This window comes from Drosophila sulfurigaster, chromosome 3, assembly GCF_023558435.1.
Source record: "Drosophila sulfurigaster albostrigata strain 15112-1811.04 chromosome 3, ASM2355843v2, whole genome shotgun sequence".
NCBI lineage: Eukaryota > Metazoa > Arthropoda > Insecta > Diptera > Drosophilidae > Drosophila > Drosophila sulfurigaster.
Window position 1 is genome coordinate 7,170,279 of NC_084883.1, and position 17,941 is coordinate 7,188,219.

A 17,941-nucleotide genomic window follows, 5' to 3' on the forward strand; every position below is an offset into this window, starting at 1 on the left:
AATGCTAATTTATTCACTGCTCAAAGCGAAAAGTCAAATCAAATAAAACTATTTAGCGGCAGGCGACCTCAACTGACCACTCACTTACCCCTGGTCAAACAGGGGCGCAAACAAGACTGGACACACATACGATTTTAGGTGCTATAAAAATCGCATTATCATTTTCAATTGTTATTATATGAGCTACTCAGCCAGGGGTTGTCTACTAGAGATAAGTGTGACCAATGACTATGGAGGGAGGTGTATCTGTTATTTGTTTGTTTAATGACCGCTGGTCAGTTCAAAACCGGTTGAAATTGACCATCAACACAAATTGAGTGAGTCATGATAATTTGTTTTGACTTTAATAAAGTTATCTGTGAGCAGCATATGAATTAACTCAAACTGGTCACACTGCAATCGTTACAATGGTGGAAATTATCGCCGTTAGGCAGGCATTGGACATCTCCCAGACCAGCGATAAATGGATAAACGCAATAACGCAATCGTGCGATGGAGTGGAGAGGGGAGACGTTACATCTGGTGGCGACAGGGGACGCATTATTTAAATTTTACCAACGAAAATTTTCGCTGTTTTTACAGAAAAATCCCCCCAAAATATAGCTGAGAAATGCTGCCCGAAGGGTGGCCAAAGAAAGCCGATATAAAAATTGAAAATCGTAAAATGAAAAGAGAAAGAAAATGAAGCACAAAACACAAGAAGAAGTAAAAAAGAGAAGCTGTAAGGGCAATAGCATCTGAAACATTAAATGAGTCCAAATAATTTATGCGAAGCGCAAAGTGTGAGTGTGTGAGAGAGAGTGAGAGAGGGCAGGGGGAAGAGAGGGCCAACTGCGACATGTGCGTGCGTCAAATCTGCTCGTTTCTAATTTTTTAACATTTTTTTTTTTGGTTGCAATTGTTGTTGTTGTTGCTGGGCCAGACAATATCTGGGCATTTTCCACCCAAAAAAACACAACACAACAGCAACCCCTGTGGCAAGAGTAATTTTTGAACAGTCAGTAGACCCCCCTCCACAATCCCCACAAAACCCTGGCCAAGACATTTTTTTACAGTTTTAAGCTACGCACTCTTACCATGTGTGTGTGTGTGTGTGTGTCGCATGAGTATATGGCCCAGACATTAATATTTGTTCTCTTTGGTCCTTGGTTACGCGCCCTTAACGCATTTTTTTAATGTGCCTTGCGCGTGTGTGCGTGTGTACATGTGTATTTGCTCATTAAGCAAAAACAAAGTTAAGCGAAAGTTTTTTAACATCTTCAGACATTTTTTGGGTTTCCGTTTTACGTTTGTTTTGCTTTATTCCGACTCCTGTCGAGCACTTCTCTATGGTCTTCCATTTTTTCTTCTTCTGGGTGCGCGGCCATTGTTTTCTAATTGGAATACAGGGTGTCTCGACTTGGAGGCCAGCGAGTTGTGCGCAAATCCAACTAGATTGTTTTCATTGACATTTTTTTGGTATTTTCTATTGGTTTTTCTCTGCAACTGAAGCACCCAGTTTAATTACCCACAAACAAGTGAGTTGAACCTTGTACACTGTAGCTGAGATCCCTCATTAATTTTTACTTATCTTGGACGTCAAACCATTTTTATATTCGCTGGCACTTGTTTATCTACGTGCTCACTTGAAGTTCTTTATTGTATGTATGCAAACTTACTGGTATCGTCAATAATGACTTGAGCAAAGTTGAGACGGTAAGTTTTAGGTATGTCTGCCGTCTGAGATTAAGTTAATTTGTATTAAGAAAAAAGTTAGACAGTTGCTTTGTTCGATCGGAGATATACAGAACAATACTAATTTTGATTGGGTAACTAAACTGCCTAAAATTTAACGTTAGTTTTCTTTGTTTTCGTTGGATAAATCCTGAAAATGACACAGATCCTGCCAATTTAGCCGCAAATCTCGGCGGGGGCATTAACAGGCTCTATCCTTTATGCGGGACGTGGCTTACCGCAGTGAAGTAAACCACATCATAAGTCTGCTTTTATTTCAGTACACTTTTAATAATTTTCATAATCCTAATAACAGTTATGCGCCAGTGACGCCACTGCCAGTGACGCCATCTTGAAAATCAAAGTTAACGGTTAAAGTGGTGACGACGACGTCGCAGTTCGCGTTCGCGCTCGCGTTGGCGTTGACGTTGGCGTCGACCGCCGAAAGTCAAGCGGAAAGCAGCGAAAATTCGTAGTATTTCATTCCCGGCAAGTAATTACGCATTCAAGTAGAAAAAGTTTATCTCTTGTCGAAAAATTGAAAAATTTTCATTTCATAAAATGAGATTAAAAAGGCGACTGCTCTGGCATGGGATAGAAATGGGAGCCCCGATTCCGCCCGCTTCTCGTCTTTTCTTGGTCGGCCGACGCGAAAGCAATGCAAACCGCAAAAGCTCTCAATAGACGGTGAAGGGCTTAAATCTGCAAAACTTTACTACCAAAAATATTTGTAAGAAAATTACCAAAAAACGTCAAAGAAAACGTTGCGGCCGTTGGCTGTGGTGTGGTATGGACAGTCAGTTGGGGAGGAGGCAGTGGGGAAGCGACAAGTGCTGGGGCCAAAACAAGTGAGCAAGAGTAAAATAATAATGGCTGCCAAGGCGATTGTACTGGAAGGATGTGAGCGGGGGTGTTGTCAAAGGTTTCGAACGGAAGCTGTGGAAGCTTAGGCCCAGCATTGATGATGCCCTCACAAAGCCATCGACAACAGTCTGGCAACGCTGCGCTATCTCTTTGTGCGTGCGTGCGTGTGTGTGTGTATGTATTGGGGTGTTCATTGTTCCATACGCACTTTTCAACCCTTTTTCGCGCTGGCGGGGAAAATTGCGTAAAGTGCGAAATACGCTATGTGCATGTGTTGGTGTTGCCTTGCGTACATTATGTACTCACATACATATGTATATGTGTATACATGAAATACGCTACATTATATACTTAAAACTGTTTCATTTTATGATACACACAGTCAAGTTTGGGTAGTTGACGCAGTTAGCTGTCGCTGTTGTCGTTGTTGTTGTTGCTGTTGTACTTGTATCCCTGGCGATTTGAAAGGGTTGTCTCTACAGTTTCTTAGCGAAAATGTTTCATTTTCATTTCGGCAGTTATTGGATTTCAAAATGAAATCCATTTGACGGCAAACGAAGCTTTGATATATGCGATACACGTGGTTTAGGCGTGCGGTAGTTAAATAAATTAACAGCCTCCAGCCCTGAATAATGAAGAGTGCTTCCATCGGCCACATGGAGCGCACCTTGAGGAATGGAGAATGAGGCATTAGGTATTAGGCACGTGGTGGGGGAAAAAGAATGCCTCTCTACAGAAGTTGTCACTTGGGGACTGACTTTTGAGCACAGTGATGTCCATTTACTTGAATAAAATATTTCACTGCAATGAATTCTAATTAAAGTGAAAGCAAATTGGGTACAATTCAGCATCGTATTAAAGAGCTACTTACAAATAACAATAGCAAATTATTTTTTGTGATAGCTAATGAAGGACTTCTGCTCAAATATTAAAGACAAACGTATATAAATAGTGACTATAGCTCAAATAATATTTAGTTATAAAATCCTTTAAATAATTCTCCAAATATGCAATACATATCTTTGTAACAAAAAGTTTTTTAATCTTTGATTTCTTTTTTTCTTCAAAATGCTATCTACCAGAGGTTTCTTGAGCTTGTGGAAAGCCAGAAGGCTTAACTTTAAGAATATAGTCAATTATAGTATTTAAGGAATGATTAAAAATAACAAGCTACATTTAATGATATTGTCTATTTTCCTTTCAATAGGCTAAAAATATTATTGAGGTATCGTACTTTCCCATCTCAGCTTCTTGGATATTTTCGATTTGATTGACAACGATCTTCTGTGTCTAAAGTTTTATAAATGGTTTTTAAAGTTAATCAATAATTTATCTACGCTCTTTTTCATATAAATTAAAGTCAACATTCGACTTAATATATATAAAAACAAAAGTTTTAAATGCTCTTATAATTAGATCAATAAAATTCGAAAAAATTTAAAATGAAGAAGTTAGAAATGAAACAGTGTTTCTGCCATTCTAAATTATTTCCTTTTCTTTTCTGAATTCTGATATTCACAAGTTAAATTTCAAGACAAGAAAGAAGTCATTTTATATAATAACTATTGAATGATAGTTTGACGAGTTAGTAAGTTAGTTTTAAAATCACCAAAACCAAACAACAACTATAGAGCTAGCGTTTTAAATATCAGCATATACAAAATTTCTAAAATTTGGTAAAGATTGTACAAAAAAATATAAATAACTTACTGTAACTTAAGCCAGCTGTCCCATTAAATTTAAAAGCCGTGAGTTCGCATTCAACTTTTCTATTATAAGTATACCATTTAAAAATTAAATCTTAAGAACTACAGCTTCAAGAAATCGAACACCGTCGAATGAGCGATTGATACAAAAATCAAAATGGATTCAAGTAACTATCTTATATATCATATTAAAAAAATATTAATGTTTAACATTTAAAACCAAATAATTTCATTATTTTACTTTATGAATGATTATAAATGTTTTAAGTAGTATTTAAAATCAAATTTCTTCAACTTAAAAAGCATTGTTGTTTTTGTAAATATGATCAAATCAAATCAGCCGGCGGCAAAACGGAATGTTTCAGTTGGCATCTGCATCGGATTCACATGATAAAATGATGCACGACGTGAACGCGAACAACCCAAAATAGCATCCCAATAATAAATAGATGTAGCTATACCAAAATCTGCGGCAGCTGCGTCACACAGAATGCAACAAAAAACAGCGGGAGAGGGGATAAATAGAAATAAAAAGAAAATTTGCATATATGAAACCAATTGCTATGCCAGAATACAGGATAGAGGAAAAAAGGATGCTGCACACTTCACATGACAGGCGACGGGGAAAGAAGGAAGAAAAATGGAAAATCATTTAACGAACAAAAGCCGAAAGGTGGCAAATATAGAAACACTGAACATGAAACGCTTTCATATGCAAATGCCGATTGCACAATTGAAATTTTATGAAAAGCTGATTTTGATTTGGCACGTAGCATTTTGACAGGTAACCTACAAAACGAATGTTTCTTACCCTGTGTACTCCACACTAGAAGTGGGGCTCTTAAGTGCGATCCCATCCTCAATTCAGAGACCCCCAATTCCGTCCAATTGAAGTCCCTGGTAATCCCTTCTAAATGAAACGCTGCGTGTTGCCAGCACAAAAATATTTAGTTGGATTTTTGACTGTGTTCTTTTTTTGCTTTTTTTTTATGTGCACATAAATTTCATCATAGAACACACGCCGCATGTTGCCACAGTGAGGCAAAATGGCGGACTCTAACTCGAACTAATCCAATTTATTACAGCTCCATAACTTTTTCCTATTTGCTTCAACGATGGCCTCACCCTCTATGCCCTACACTCCACACTCGAGTTGGCCAGACGCTAAATGCGTCTTATTAGATGAGCTATGTGTTGAGAGTGTGCGTGTGTGTGTGTGTATGTGTGTGGCATGTTTACCCTGTGGTGTGTGTGTTGTACTTATAGCGAACTTTGACTCGCCCCACCCACTCGACGCTTCCTGGCGCTTCCCACCTCCCACCTCCTGTTTCAATTTCAAGCTTCTATCTCTGCCTTTTATGATAAATTGCATTTAGCCACCACCGACGCCGTTGCCCTCCACCCGTCACCCGCCACTCGGTGCCCTCTACCAACCCAACCCACCACCACCCTCTCTAAGATGTCGTTCGGGGGATTGGATTTGGAGTCGGGGTTGGCAACGGCAACGGCAACGCGTGTGTGTCGACGCACATGCGTTGCCCCTTTAGTTGTTGTTTTTATTCCATTTGAGATATGTTCACTGTGGAGAAAAAGGATTTGGCTTTCGATTTGGTTCTGCAGTTGATGCTAACCCTCGGAAAATGCATCCAAAATGGCTGAAATATTAAACGAGACACCAAAGTTATGAAAATCGGCACTTAAAGAACTTTTATCAACAAAACTAATTAAACTTGCTCGAAGCTTAAATACGTAGAATACTTTTAAAAGAATATTAACTTATAAATTGATGATCTAAGTTGCCCCGGCTGCATTTTATGCCGTGCAATCCTTTTTATATAACTAAATTCTAAGCTACAAAAGATATTAAATTAATGAATTATTTTATGTACACAAAATTACACTTGGGTAAAAAATTAAATATTTGTAATTGTAATCTAATAATTACTGAACGTTTTTGTTTAAAATTTCAAATATTACTGAATTCAAAATCGAAAATAAAAATTTTTAATTTAGTTACATTTAGTCTATATACTATTATGTTTAAAACATAGACAGACAATATATGTTACCTTCTTCTGCCGGTTATGTATCTAACCGTAAGAAAAAGTAAAATTTAAAAAAGTTATAGCTTATAGAAATTAAACAATATCAATATCTGCCAGTCTTTTGGTCTTTTCTTATACATACTTACATGTAAGGAGGAGTAAAAATGTTAGACTTCAAAAATGTAATGTAAATTTTGATTCAGCTAATTTAAAGTTTAAAAGCCAGACTTAAATTTATATTTTATACACACTAGTAACTTGAAAAATGTGTATCCAATTTAAGTTTAAATAGTTCACTTCACTATTTATTCTTTCCGATTGTATAAGAATTAAAAGTGACTATCTACAGCCTCAGCTTAGGTCATTTGTTACGGACAATCTATTAAAAGCAAAAGGGATAGTGCAAAGTAACTATCAATTTTGTATAAAGTCTCCTTTGTTGATTTTTCAGAAATACTAAAGTAATCCTCAATTTATAGAAGCCCGCTTATAAAAAAGCAAAAAAAAAGCTTGTATGCTCAGCCAACATCTCAGCCTCTAGTTTTTATGTTTTTTCACCTGATACCGCCTCTGCTTTGTCAACAAGTGACAACAAATTGCATAGAAATTGTTTACATTTTATCCGTAGCAATATTCGCTAGTCGAGAAGCAGTCGCGAGTAAAAGACAAGAGGCGTATAAAGAGTATTCTGCATTATAGAAGTAAAATATTTGTTAGGATTCTGTGTTTAGCCAAATGCAAACGATTTTATGGATGTCTATATAGTATGTGAGAGGTGCCACTGTGGTTGTCTATCGCGTGGGTTTTATTTGGCGGGTTGGGGAGGCGAAAGTTAAATTTTCAAGCTGATTTCCCACTGACAAATATCGCGTGTTTGTGCTGATCCTGCGGAGCGTAAAGTGCAGTTCGCTCTGTTCGCTTTGGCGTCTGTGAAAACAATGAAAAATTCATGCAAATGAAAAATAAATGCACACAAGCCAAAGGATAATGCCAAGTCAGCTAGCGACCGAAGCGGAGCCACAAGGAGCCGCAAAATAGAAACACATTTCATGCAGTTTTCGTTGGGTCCTTTTTGCCTTGGTCCGTGCCTGCTTGCAGTTCCCACTTGGCTGCTTTGTCTGTGCCACGAAATTTCAATAAATTATGCAAAAATGTTCGTGGTTCTCGCGCTTTTCCTTTTTCCCATCCAGGGTCTCTTTTTCAGTCTTTTTGGCAACATTTTACTTGCTGTTTTATTCAAATTTGCGTGCATTTTTTATTTGCTAAATAAACAAAATTCAGCATAGAGCGTTCTCTTATCTGTACACCTCGAAGGGAAATACAATACACACGGACTATCAACCCTTCATATGCTCAGCATCCAAATCGCATTCAACCCTTTGCAGGGATCACAGATCGCATGTCTTTGTCTATCGATCAGAGTTGCGCAGGTAAACGATATACTCCCGTACTCATATGCAAATTAGTTTGATTAAATATTTAAATGAGATGCCCCTAATGCCAACTAGGGGGCACAGGTCAGGGTGAGGAGGGTGCGTAAAATACCGACAGCTGCGTTCACAGTTAACGCATTTGTACTCATATTTAGATCCCGCCACGGGTTCGGCTTAGTTCACCTTCTGAACTCGTAGCGAGTGGAAGCAAATTACTTCATCGATCGATACGACTATTATAAGCAGTTGATTCAGATGTCTTTTCAATTTGGTTGCATTTGGTAGCTAAACTTATTCCCTTCACTACAGTTTCAGCTTCTGAAGAATTCTCTCTTCTATTCTCTTCATGTCTGCCTTTCTAAAGACTCTTCACAATTACGTTTGGCATTTTATGCGTTGCGTACACAGCTATCAAATCCGAGGTTCACCTAAAAAGATCTTAACTGATCTGAAAGTAGCTTGGAACAAAAAAGTGGCCAAGTGGCCGGCCACATGTACAATTTTCAATTTTTCACTGTTAGACAGATAACTGTGATTCCATTTGGGGTAACGCAGCGTCATAACTAGATAGAAATTACTACCAGGCCATGGCACGAGCTGTTCCCTCCAAAGAACGCGAGCTGTAGGTGCATCTTTGACTCTCCACAAAAGTGCCATATGCTGGCGAGCTGAGGCAGCTTTCTGAGTAGCAGCCACAATACAAATGATTATGTTTATACTATTAAAGTAATTTACTAAAAAAATGACGCCCAGTCGAAACGAGATGATCCGCAGAACGGCTGCTGGATGCTGGTTGGTGCCTAGAAACGATCTCTGATCGCCAAAGATCATTGCTACGATCGCTGCGATCGCTGGTCAAAGTCAACCGCTTTAGCTGCGGGTTAAGCAGCCTGCTGTCTACTTAAGCGTAATCTAAGTATGGTTCAGCGATCGGAAGATTCGCCAGTTGGAGCAACGATCGCCAAGCTTTATCACAACATTTTTGTTGCCACAAAAGATGGATTAGTGCGGTGCAAGTGCAAGCGCAGCAGATCGATCAACTTGTGGCTGCAACAAAACCATTTGGTAGTCAAGGTGCGAGATCTGTAAATAATGTGGCAAAGCGAACACAACTTCGTTGGCTGAGGCTTTAGTTCTTCCAGCCTGAGGGCAACAGCTGGGGCCATGTGTGCTGCTGAGCTCGAAGATCGTTAATCGAAATCGCACTTTGTGCAGAGTCTTTCGCCTGGCCTGTACAGCTCTATTAACCCCGCTGCCGCTGATTTGGTGATAACGATCGTAATCGTAGCGGTACTCTAGGTGCAACACATGTTGCACTTGGCCCCCGCCGATCACTCTTCACTGGGCTCTACTCTATTATTTTGTCTAATTTAGAAAATAGTTTTCACTACTCAAATTAGTATGATTCCATGATTGCATTTATCGTACGTAAGTACACTCGTCTTGTTAGGCCAAACTGCAGTCTACAAAATTGCAGACGCTTGGCTAACATATGTTTTGGCCCCAATATGTTTGCGTCCAGCACTTCCGCATCGCTGCGATTCTGAGTAATTGCAATGGAGTGAGTGCGGTTCTTTTTTTTTTTTTGTTTTGGTATGGCAAAGTAAAATGAAAACAAAATGAAGGCTGCTCATTTTCTCCCCCTTTTCATGCACAAATAAATAAAAATATTTATTAAATCCATACTCATAAATATGCATGCCGCCGTCGAGAATCGCATAAGTCAATAGGGGCCTCTTCTAATTACGCCAAGGGTCTGAGACTGTCATATAAAAAATGAAAGGCCTCGTTTACCAAAAACGAAAAAAGAGAAAAAATTAAGTGCCATAAATATGCATGAGGAAACCCTTGGAATAAAAATCCACAAAGAAAGAAATGTTTTCAATTCGTGAATCTACCCCCGCAGCTAACATTGAATGGATAGAAAGTTTTGTTTGCTTAGTTGCCGTGTAGTAAGTAAATACGAAAGCTATTTAATCGGCCTCAGGACTCCTCCTTTATTCCATACATACTCACTCTTGTTTAGCCAGGAACAAAAAGAAAGGTTTACAATTAAAGGTGTAGTCCTGTCTGCTTGTCTGCCTTCATTTCATTTACCTTTGGATGGCATTTTCATGTATTTGGCTTTGCGGTTCATTGATTAAAATCAAACTGTTTATTAGCGCCACCCTTGCAAATGGTTAGAAGTAACCTCTCTCGCCCCCTCTCTCTCTCAACCCGAAGACTTTGCCACCAACCACAATCGAACTGGCAGTTAGCTGTTGTCTGCGTGTGTTTGTTTAATTGAGTTTTTCGGTTTTTCGTTTCTTCTGCGCTTCGTTTCGTTATTTTTATTTTTGGGTAATATTTGCATTGCTGGTTTGTCATTCTCATTAGTGCATAAATATCGTATCCGTGTTCGTATCCGTATCCATATCCCGTATAGCATATCCCTGTCTAGGGGAAACTTTTATCAATCGTCATATATCATCCCATCTATCTAACCATTTTTGTTTGCGGCCGACTTGTTTTCTCTTGCCACTCGCAAAATGATTTTAATTTTAGATTAGTTCTCAAAAACACAATCGAACAAAAAATAAAACAAATATCAGAAATCTCTCTCCCACCACAAAACACATCAGTATTTTTGGCATTTGCCATCCACACATCATTGTCATCGTCATCGTCATCGACTCCGACATTCTATTGACAGGCACATCAACATATATAAGATAGTTATTGAGGACTACATTTGGGTATATATTTTTGCCTTGCATGGTTCCGGTTAGTTAATTTAAAAGACACCCAACGATTATTGGTTTCAAATTGCTTAGAACACGCGAATTTTTTTGCTGCGGCATTTTTTCAGCAGGCAATGTTTGATTTTATTTGCTTGTTTTCTGTGTATACGCTTCACTAAATAAGTAGGCGTTGATCCGCTCAATCGGTCTATATTTGGCTCCTGATTAAATCACACATTCTAAATGCAAGCATGTGAAGGCATCAAGCAATGAAATAACAAACAAAACATCAAAGATGGAGTAGAGGAAAAAATGTATTATAGATTTACATTCATTTCAAATCGATTATTTCAATTATTTCATAATATACGCGAATATTGAGATAGACCATAAAAACATATAAACATAAAATATTCACATTTTTCATAATATTCGACATCGTACATAGTAAACATAAATTCAGCTCGAATTATGGTAGGTTAGTTGGTAGTTGGTTATTTTTTAGACAACGTCGAGAAAGCGTTCACTTAACTTTTTTTAAACAAGTTGCACTTCACTTATTTTCATAAATGTAATATCACATCTACCTTCTTAACGCTAACAAGTCAAACAAGAGTTAACTTTAGTGTCCACCAAGTACGGGGAGAGGGAAACCTCTCTGGAGTAGCGGTTTTCATATGTCTGCACTTAACAAGCCTTTCAATATAATTCAATGTCGTTCAGCAAGCAAATCCATTAATCTCCCCCAGCTGTGCCTTTCCCCCAAGGCAGGCGAAGTGCGGTCACATGCAATTTGTGCTACTTGTTGCTGCCTCTGTGGTAACCTTTCACAAAGGAGCCACAAAGCAACACCTTTGGCTGACCAGCAACAGCAGCAACAACAACTTCTGCGAAGACTCGGTATCTTTTTACCTTTTATGATGCGATTTGCATAGCGTTTAGGTCGCCACATCGCATCGCATCGTTTCGCACAACCCATCACATCGCCTCACGTCGCATATTAATATTTTAGCCGCCATCCTTTTATGCCATGTTCGGTTTCACTGCTTTGAGAGATCCCGGTGCAGAGTTGAATCTCCTCCTGGTAGCCGTCGGTAGCTGCACGCCAGTCAAATTCAAGTTCAGTTTCTCACGTGACACGAAAATCTTTTTTGTGCGCAACAAGTTTGTGGTCTGATAAATGATATCGTACACAATTCTTGACTCGATATGCATAGAGAGACCTTGTCTCTGGCCATTAATAATTGTTGCACAAAGGTGCCTCTTTATTGTTGTTTCAACATCCATGGATCAAAGCTCAGCCACTTTCAGGATAAGGCTTATACTTAAATGATATGTGCACATCTCGGATAGTATTATTATCTCAAGATATGAAGATTTGAAATAACAAACATAAAGCTGCAGCTTTTGGGTATTGATTGCTTTTGTTAACAATAAAGTATTAATAAATGGTATATTTTGAATGCAGTAGTATATCCACATATGAAATACAGGTTTTGGTTAATTAAAGTGTTTTCGATATATATTAATTTCATAAACTTCAGTATATTTTTGATATATCAATTTAGTATATTTTAGTATCTACTGGGTATATTTATTTGGTATACTTTAACGTTGATACTGGCTAGCGGAAACATAATGCTGCAGCACACTCAAATGTAGCTTAAAAAATTTGGTTGCGATCGAACAAAAATTGTAAAAGTTATTTAAGAAATAATTTTGCGTGGACAAAAATGCCTACTTACTAGTTGCTTTGGCTGGCAGTCTGGTATATGTGTGATACATCTTAAATGTAGTACTATATCAATATAACAAATGTTGCATTTTGAATATTTTCGTATTAATACCGCAGTATTTTGCATTTGTTCATAATAGGTAGCGGTAGTATTCACAGTCAAGTATTGTCCACATTAACTTTATTCAAGTATAATAAGCCACAAGGTGTAGAACTAAAGCCCACCACAACACACATCACATATACGGAACACAAACATAAGAATATATGCATATTTATAACTATGTGATAAGCGATCTCGACACCGCACGAAAAAAGAAACCCACAAGTTGCCACTTGCAAGTGATGATGGATTATTAGTACGTGTTGCAAGCTCAGGTTGTAGGATGTATGGAAAAGATTGTGAGAGAGCGAGGGCGAAGAACAAAGTGTGCGAAACGCTAAAACACACGAGACTCATTAATCCTGAGCGGCAAACAGAGGCAGGACCTTTAGCTGTCTTACCACGACTCATTTGTACTAAAAACTTTGCGGCTTGATAAATTGCCTCAATAACACACGCACACACACCAGAGCAAACACTTCTGTGCTAACTACAGGGCAGCAAAAAATATATCTGCATAACAGACACAGACATGTGAGGGACTAAATGGCTTTGGGCTTATTTGGTTTTTGGTTTTTATTTCAAGTTTTGCGATAGGTAAACACTTAACACGTTTTTGGCAGAGATTTAAATGTTCTCCCGGTCGCTTCATCTATTTATTTGCATGGCATTCAATCACTTTGGCAACCAGAGTGAGAGGAACGGCGACTATCGCATTTTGATATGCAAATAACACTCGACAGTCTTAAATGCGTTGTCCTTCGCATTCTGACGTCCTTTTTGAGAGCGATGTCACGTTATTTGTGAATTTATTTCGTTTGTTTTGCTCGATTGTCACGTTTTTCTGTTGATTATTTAATGCGTTATATTTGAGCTTAAAACGGGTAAAGTGAAGTTATGAAAATTGTATGGAAAATAATGAAGCTTTAAGAACAAAATTAACTTAATATGTACTTACAAGGTAATTTGATAAAAATAAAAGATTTATAATATGGCATGAGATCCATAAAGATCCTCGCCGAAATTTCTAATGTTTTTTGTTAATCAGGAATATTGTGAGAGGTGTGTGGATGTGTAAAGTCCTGATTCCAATATTTATTCCGATTCAGATTCATCAGTTTCATTATTATCCTCCTCACTATCTTCGCTATTGTCGGCCTCAGACTCTGTGGAATATGGTGAGCTGTTGACCGATAATATTGCAGTTGATGCGTCAGAAGAGTCTATAGATTGATCATCCTCTTCGCTGTCAAGATCAGAAGAACAAGCGTCATCACTATCCGTCTGGGGTTTTTCAAATTCCTCACTATCCGCAGAGCGATTCCCATCCTCATCCTCATCTTCTGCCCCACACTACTTGACCGTAACTTAAGTGAAACTGTAGAACTAAAATAAATTACTCACCATTGTCTGAGTTTGAGATCGAGTCTTCAGTTCATGCAGCTCTTTCATAAGAGCATTGCGTTCCACCGAGTTGAATTCCCTTTGCAGGTTGCACTCAATTTGCAGCTCATGGTTTCGTTTACGCAACTGAAACATATCGCTTAGCACCTGATGTTGCTTATTCACAATCGTGGTCATCAATTGCTCTAGATTCTCAATGGTGACCTCGTACTCACGCAGCTTCTTTTTGAGCAGCCAATTCTCCGAACGACAAGCAGCCAGATCCGAGATACAAACAGAGATCTTTTTGTCATCTGTCACAGCCTCTTTCGAACTGTGTGAAATTAAATTGAGTTACAATTGTAATTGCTGCATTAAAGTTGTATTTACGTATTGAGATTGGTGTCTTCTGGACTCATATTCGAAGTTGCACTTGCCACTCCTGTCTCTGCAGATTCGGGCAATGCAACTGAGGCCAATAGATCGATGCCATTTATTGGCGGCGAGGAATTAACAATATATTGACAAATGCACGACATTTTTCGAATGTCAATTTATTATGCTTATTTCAACGATATTTGTTTTGATGCTTAATATCTGACGATAAATTGAAATCAGAACTGTGTAGTATTTGAAATGCTACCTTACAAATTCTGACAATATTCACACAGCTTACCAGACTATTCCAAGCTGATATGTTTGTAACGATATTTGCCAGGCTAACCCCCAACCTTCAGAGCACGTTGCTCTGAACACTTTACGACATGACATTTTCACACTTTGTTGGCAAACGTTCTGTGCTCAGACTGTGGCGAGACTTTGGACCAAGTCAAGCGACCCCTCGATTGTCTCCCTGTTGTTGCCTTTTGAGCCGGCGCCGCGTCAATGCCAATGCAATGCCTGCACATTCCGCTCCGCTCTATCTCCTATCTATGTGTTAGACTACGGATGTGTAAATGTGTTGTGCGGCTACGACATAGAACTCGACTTTTTTTGGCTGTGCGTCGGTGGATTGAAGTGCGAAATTGGTTTAAGTGTTTGCTAAATTGGCAGCAAAATGGCTTTTTCAATTTTATACTTAACGTTTATATTCAAAGTGACGCCTTGTCGTCTCGCCCACAACTTCTACCATAAAAACTAACAATTTTTGTTTGTTTTATTTTCTTTTTTCTGGCAACAAGTGGCGCCTGCAGGGATATTGAAATTTTTTATTCTTTGCGCTTCCTTCTTCTATTTTTAACTTGGCAGCTTAGTCAATTTATCTCAGCCAGTCGATGGAAGTTTGTATGGCTACTTGTAATTACAAAACCATAAATAAATAGAATACCAGCGTATTTGCTGGTTGACCGCTTAACCGTTTCTACCACGCCCCACGAGCATTTCACACGCTCGTGTTCGACACTAAACTGGCAACAAAGCACTGCGAATTGTTGTTGTTGTTGTCTCGACTTCAGCTCACACATATCATTTATAGCCGCGATAATCATGGCTTACACCCATGCATCCGCTTTTAGACACACATATATTTTATTGCCCTTCCTTCCTTTGGCCCAAGCACCGTCACAGCACTTGGCCATGGCTATGGTCAAAAGAAACTTTAATCGTGATGCCTAAACAACGCCAAATTACACACCAGAGGGCGCTACGCAGTCCATGTTAACATAAATTTGTTGCGCCTCTTCTGTGCGGACTGCCCCCAAAACTCGAATCGACTTCGAGCAACGGGTTACGAGTACAGTAGAGGTGTATAAGGAGGGGTAGTAGGGGTTAAGAGGATGCGGAGTGCAACCCATAAACGTTCAACTTTAAACTAGGCAACACATGCAAGCGCACATTTAAAAAGGCATAAGTCATACGTGGCTAATAAATTGATTAGCCAAAGTGGATTAGAGGTCATTGCTATACAAACAGGGTGTTTCATTGGAGAAGCGAACTACAGATAAGAATTTAAAAATATCAAAGGTACGCAAATTATTTAAGAAAAGCGGAAAAGTTCAAAGTCAACACATCTATTTTATTTAAATTCAATGTGAATATAACAAAGTTGACATAATATATTATTAGTTCTGTAAAGGAAATTGAAATAACTCTTGCTTAAACGCTCGTTTTTTTATTTTAGTAAATCATGTTATTCAATATAGTTATTTTTAACTATATGGAAACAGGGTGTTTCGTTGGCGAAGAGAACTATAGATAAGAATTGAAAAATATCAAAGGTAGGCAAATTATTTAAGAAAAGCACAAAAGTTCAAAATCAACACATCTATTCTATTTAAATTCAATATGAATATAACAAAGTTAACATAATATATTATTAGTTCAGTAAAGGAAATTGAAATAACTCTTGATTAAACGCTCGTTTTTTTATTTTAGTTAATCATGTTATTCAAAATATTTATTTTTTTATATTTCTTAACCTTTTTTTCTTATCTATCAAAAAGAATACGTGTACGAAGCCCATTTTCCCATGAAATGATAGAGTTACAAAACCACAGAAAAAAAAAACACCCTGTATTATACTATTGCCTTCCATAAGTTAGCGTCAACTATTTTTGGCATAACTATGTGTGCATTGGAAAGAAAAATTTGAGTACACAGAAACATGAGATGGACATAACCAAACCCGAAAGGAGAATCATGGCAGGGGGAGAGATGAGACGCTTAAAATGCCAGTTTGAGGTCTATTATTTGCTGGACACGAGCACATATTGATTGGATCGCCAATCGAAGAGGCAAAGGAGGGGGAGGAAGGTGAGGTGAGTAAAAGCTACAGATGGAGGCCGGTCAGTTGGAGAGAAAAGCAAATTGCTTCAACAAATACATACACTCACTGCGGAGTCGGTTACGAACTGAGGCCGAGCAAATCACATGGTAATGGATGCACTACGAATCACAGAAACAGGCAGCTGGGAGCCAAGAGCTGAGAGCTCAATGCTCAATGCTGGGTGTTGTGAGTTGGCAGTTGGGAGTTGTAAAGCCAAGAAACTTGTTTCTTTTTGAGTTTTTCTGGCTTGGCGGTTGGTTTCGTGTAGCTCAGCATTTAGCGTCTTGATCGGTTTATCACCGATTAATTAGAGTTTGATAAATACGCGCACGCCGTGAGTAAATAAATCATGACAGCAGGCAGCAGCAGACAGTAAACAGCAGACAACAGCCAACAGTGCCAGCGTAGGAGTTCCAATTTCAGTTCCATATATGAGTACTTGTTATTCTTAATGGTGTTTCTTCACAACATGTTTCCTACTGGCTGATACCTTTGGTCGGAATAAAGTTCGCAATACATTAGCATATACCCAAAAGCAGCATTACAAAATTACAAAAAAAATAAAAGAATATTATGAATATATTAGAAGGCAGAAGGAATTATCTCTGACTCCATAAATATATTCTTTATGAGTACCAATAGCCGAAACAGCGATGTCCGTTTGTATAGAAAAGAAACTTGGTAGTTATAATGTATTTCCTAATAGAATAAAGTTCCTTATTCTGCCGCCTCAAATTGTTAAATACAACTCATAACGAATGTAATTTCAAGACTTGTGACTCTTGTAATGATTATAGTACAATTCAAACAACTCTAAGAAATTTTGATACCAAAAATAAAGGTCGTAGTTGCTCTTCTTGATAATATGAGCTTTTATGGTATATTTCATACTTCACGGTATATGTCAAACATCATTATACCAAATTTGTATTGATATTTATACCCGCTACCCATAGGGTAGAAGGGTATTATAACTTTGTGCCGGCAGGAAATGTATGTAACAGGTAGAAGGAGGCATCTCCGACCCTATAAAGTATATATATTCTTGATCAGCGTCAACAGCCGAGACGATATAGCCATGTCCGTCTGTCCGTCTGTCCGTCTGTGTGTCTGTCCGTCCGTCCGTATGAACACCTAGATCTCAGAGACTATAAGAGATAGAGCTATAATTTTTTCGACAGCATTTGTTATGTTTGCACGCAGATCAAGTTTGTTTCAAATTTTGCCACGCCCACTTCCGCCCCCGCAAATCAAAAAAATCGAATAACAAGCATAATTTTAAAGCTAGAGCTACGAATTTTGGTATATACAATAAGTACTGTAGTAGTTATGATTCCTGAAAATTTGGTTGCGATCAGATAAAAATTGTGGAAGTTATTAAAGAAATACTTTTGTATGGGCAAAAACGACTACTTACTAGGGGTCTGAGTTGCTTTGTCCGACAATCTGGCACATTGTGCCGTTTATAGTATATT

The 17,941-nt window shown here is 38.3% G+C and overlaps 1 protein-coding gene across 2 annotated transcripts; it reads right to left on the reverse strand.

Annotated features, from left to right (window-relative positions):
- Positions 1-12,877: 12,877 nt before the first annotated feature.
- On the reverse strand, positions 12,878-14,349 carry LOC133844194 (glutamic acid-rich protein). Of its 2 annotated transcripts, none has more exons than XM_062278091.1 (4): positions 14,093-14,349; positions 13,724-14,036; positions 13,278-13,672; positions 12,878-13,163 (listed from the first exon to the last, which is right to left on the reverse strand). In XM_062278091.1, exons 1-3 carry the CDS (start codon positions 14,239-14,241, stop codon positions 13,415-13,417), a joined length of 720 nt encoding a protein of 239 aa, XP_062134075.1. In that variant the 5' UTR covers positions 14,242-14,349; the 3' UTR covers positions 12,878-13,163; positions 13,278-13,414. The 2 variants fall into 2 exon arrangements, with proteins under 2 accessions (XP_062134075.1, XP_062134074.1); XM_062278090.1 differs by having other exon boundaries at positions 12,878-13,193.
- Between the last annotated feature and the right edge of the window lie 3,592 nt (positions 14,350-17,941).